The 3,631-nt window shown below is 55.9% G+C and overlaps 1 protein-coding gene across 1 annotated transcript; it reads right to left on the bottom strand.

The window, feature by feature from the left end:
- Positions 1 to 571: 571 nt before the first annotated feature.
- Positions 572 to 2,408, bottom strand: ZNF648 (zinc finger protein 648). The gene is made up of 2 exons (XM_066363873.1): positions 2,025 to 2,408; positions 572 to 1,646 (listed from the first exon to the last, which is right to left on the bottom strand). The coding sequence occupies exons 1-2, from the start codon at positions 2,357 to 2,359 to the stop codon at positions 572 to 574; spliced, it is 1,410 nt and encodes a 469-aa protein (XP_066219970.1). The 5' UTR covers positions 2,360 to 2,408.
- Positions 2,409 to 3,631: the final 1,223 nt, after the last annotated feature.

A 3,631-nucleotide genomic window follows, 5' to 3' on the forward strand; every position in this document is an offset into this window, starting at 1 on the left:
TGACTTACCCCTTAGGTAGGTTGTGTTGCTTTGGAAGAGTTCCTAATAGAGACTACTGCTGGTCTCTACTCTTTGATTTACATAAACACTGAGAAGTACCTTCTGCTAAAGAGGACCAGCCCTGCTGCCTTCTTAATATCCAAATGGATCTGAGGGCAGGACAGGGCAACCTTTTTGCTCATCATATCCCTGGAACCCTGCACCGTGCCTGCAGATAATTCTATAATTTCTGATGATTAGATTCCCCCAACCAAGAAACTCAACTCCTGACCAGCGTTCATGATGTTTTCTTACCCTCTTCCCACTTGAATATAATCTCTGAGGTGCTTTAGAAAGACTGAGAGGAAGCCACACACCCGGGTACTAGCCCATCCATTACTTTTTACACAAGAGATCAAACACATAAGTCAATTAGATTACCCTGTGGCCAGTGACCCACTGGAAGGAGGGGCTACCAGGGTGCTAGGTGGCAATTCTGTGTGAGAGGGCTTGTCCACAGAGGAGGGTTCCAAGCAGCGAGGATGGCAGTGTGTTCGACTTCCCTGAGAGTCACCGATGGAGCCCTCACTCGTCACAGGAGGAGGGGATTGGGCTCTGTTTTGCAGGTGCCATGTTTCGCTCGGTGCCATTGGAGGTGACTGGACCTGGTGAAGGCCTGGCCACAGACCTCACACTGGTAGGGCCTCTTGCCGATGTGCACCCGAATGTGCTGGGCCAGCTCCAAGGCGATGCGGAAGGCCCTGCCGCACTCAGCACAATGGAAGCCCTTATCCCCAGAGTGGACCTGCTGGTGCCGCTTCAAGGTGGAGGAGTGGGCGAAGGCTCGGCCACACTGCGTACAGGGGAAGGGCCTCTGGCCGCTGTGCAGCGTCTGGTGCTCTATCAGGTTGAAGGACTTGGTGAAGCGCTTGCCGCAGGCCGGGCATCGGAGGGGCTTCTTGCCCAGGTGCGCGCACTGGTGACGCAGCAGCGACAGGGGCTTTTTGAAGGTCTGTCCGCAACGGGCGCACGGCTTGTCGTTGCTGTGCATGTTGCGCTGGTGTTTGCGTAGGTCGGAGGAGCGCAAGAAGGCCTTGCTGCAGTCCGGGCACCGGTAGAGCTTCTCGCCTGTGTGCGTGTGGAGGTGCTTGCGGTGGTCCGAGGACCAGGTGTAGGCCTTGTCGCAGAAGGAGCAGCAGTAGGGGCGCTTGCCCGTGTGCAGGTGCTGCTGCAGCGTGCCGCGGTGGGAGCAGGCCTTCCCACACAGCTTGCTCACATACGGCTTGGCGCCCCGCTTCTGCACGGGGCTGAATGGCGTGCTGGGCTTCTGGAAGGCCCGGCTGCCCCGCAGGGGACGTGTCTCCCCCTGCCCACCCGCGACCCCCGGGCTGTGGCCCTTCAGGCCAGTCCTCGCTCTCACCATCCCTGCCACTACCAAGCGGGCTGGTGGGGGCGACCCCTGGGCTCGAGTGAGTGTCTCCTGCGTGGGGAGGTCCCGACTGCCTCCTTGCTTGGGGACACACGCGAAAGAGGAATTGTCTGGGGACGTGTCTACACCTCTTTGTGCACAGAAATATCTTCCAGGACCAGGGAAGCTGTATAGGATACCCAAGGTGGCGTCCAGCTTTGTCCCGACGTTTCCATCATCGCCAGTGGATAACAAGTCCCTAGGACAGGGGTCGGGAACCTATGGCTCACAAGCCAGATGTGGCTCTTTTGATGGCTGCATCTGGCTTGCAGACAAATCTTTAATAAAAAAAATATTAAAAATATAAAACATTCTCACGTATTACAATCCATTCATTTCCTACCGCTCATGTTCATGGTTACGGGTGGCTGGAGCCAATCACAGCTGTCCTCCAGGACAACACCAAATTTTTATTGGATAATGTGTAACTTACACGGGTCATTGTATGGCTCTCACGGAATTACATTTTAAAATATGTGGCGTTCATGGCTCTCTTAGCCAAAAAGGTTCCCGACCCCTGCCCTAGGAGGTTGTTTCCGAACTAACGACCTGTGTGAGAGGTCGCAGAGGAGGGCACTGTGTGCTGTGCTGGCTCAGGGGCCGTCCTGGGTGGTCTTCGATTGGCCTCTCCCTGCACTGGACTTCCCAGGCCTTGACACTGGTTTTTTCGAAGTTCTCTTCCCCCTTGTTGGATGGCTGCTGCCATGGCAAGTCGGGAGTGTCCTGAGTCCCTTGAGAGCTGCCCCTTGGACAGGCCTGGTGACCAGGGTCACCAGTGTCCCCTGCCTCCCCACCATTCTCCTCTTCTCTCTCTGAGTTCATGCTCGGCTTCCGGCGTTCCTGAGGCTCCTCACTCAAGCTGCAGAGAGGAGATACCTCAGCCCACCTTTTCTGGGCGTCCACTTGTGCCATGATGTCCAGGCACTTCTACGCTTCCTACTCCCAGCCAGACCTCCGCTTGGCTCAGGATACCCGCAAAAAGGAAAGTGTGGAGAGGAAATCACAAAGAATGTCCTCAGTCACACCGCGGCAGGACTTAGGTCCTCACTACAGATCTGTTTCCCACGGGTAGCCATGCCAGCCACAGCCTTGCGCCTCACAGCGGGAGGCGAGGCTGGGTCCCGCTGAAAACCCAGTCACCCTGAATCCCTTCGGCGGTCCCACAGGCTAGAAGACCTAAGAGGCATTGCTGTCAGGGATGGCAAGGGTGGGATAGTTGCTGAGTGACAGCTGTGCTCTGCCTCCTTTCAGGGGCTCAAACCCCAACTGCTAGCCTGTGTGTGGGGAAGGCTGGATGTGAGGGTGGGGAGCCAGGCCTGGTCCTCTCCAGGCCTCGTTAACTCCCCAGCCAGACGGGAAGTTGACAACCAGGCTGGCTTTTGCTGTCCCTGCCAGAAGTGCCAGTCTGCCATCTCTTGGTGGTGTCAGCTTGGGACTGTGTCCCAGGCACTGGGCGGTGTGGGGCTTCTGAAGACAAGCCCCTGGGAGGATGGGGTAGAGGCTGGAAGACACCAGGGTTTGTCCAAGAAGATTCCGGCGGCCTCTCACTTCTTACCCGGGGCGTCTCAGCCTTGGTGGTGCGGAACCTTGAGTGCTGGGCAGAGTAGACACACACACGGGAGAAAGGTGTCCCCATGGAAAGCTTGAACTATCTTTGACACTGCTTTATCTTAAACTTTCAGGAGAAGGCACATTCTGTCACATTTGTTTTCATATAAAAAATAGTATTTAAATTTACCTTCAGTTGAAATGTTAACTCCCTCCCCCCCAGCATGCCGTATTTATCCCATGGCCTCATGGATTCCTGGCACACCCACATGCACCCTAGGGGTACACATACCCCCCAGAGGCGGGGATGCAGGGTTGGGGCAGCAAGGCATGACGGAAAGAAAGCCAGCTGGGGTTGGCTACCAGGACTGATTGTGTGAGCGAGACATTTCCAAGGAGTTGCTGTGATGAGAGGCAGGCTGTGAGGGTCTGTGTGTGTGGTGATGGTGGGGGTAGGGGGGTGGGGAAGGTGGGGGGGTACTTTCTCTAACCAGAGGCCTGGTTTGCTTTGGTCTGGAGGGAACCATCTGAGAACCCAGAGGGTGGTAGGGTTAGCAGTCACGTAGTTCCATTTTCTACACGGACAGTGTGAGCCAGGCAATGTGCTGAGCACTTCATGGACACGATTTCATTTCT

The sequence above is a fragment of the Saccopteryx leptura genome, chromosome 2 (assembly GCF_036850995.1).
Source record: "Saccopteryx leptura isolate mSacLep1 chromosome 2, mSacLep1_pri_phased_curated, whole genome shotgun sequence".
In the NCBI taxonomy this organism is placed as follows: domain Eukaryota; kingdom Metazoa; phylum Chordata; class Mammalia; order Chiroptera; family Emballonuridae; genus Saccopteryx; species Saccopteryx leptura.

Coding starts and splice junctions, on each gene's coding strand:
- ZNF648 (XM_066363873.1), bottom strand. CDS start 2,359: ATGGCACAAGTGGACGCCCAGAAAAGGTGGGCTGAGGTATCTCCTCTC. Junction 1,647..2,024: donor CTGAGCCAGCACAGCACACA/GTGCCCTCCTCT, acceptor CCCCTGTCCTAG/GGACTTGTTATCCACTGGCG.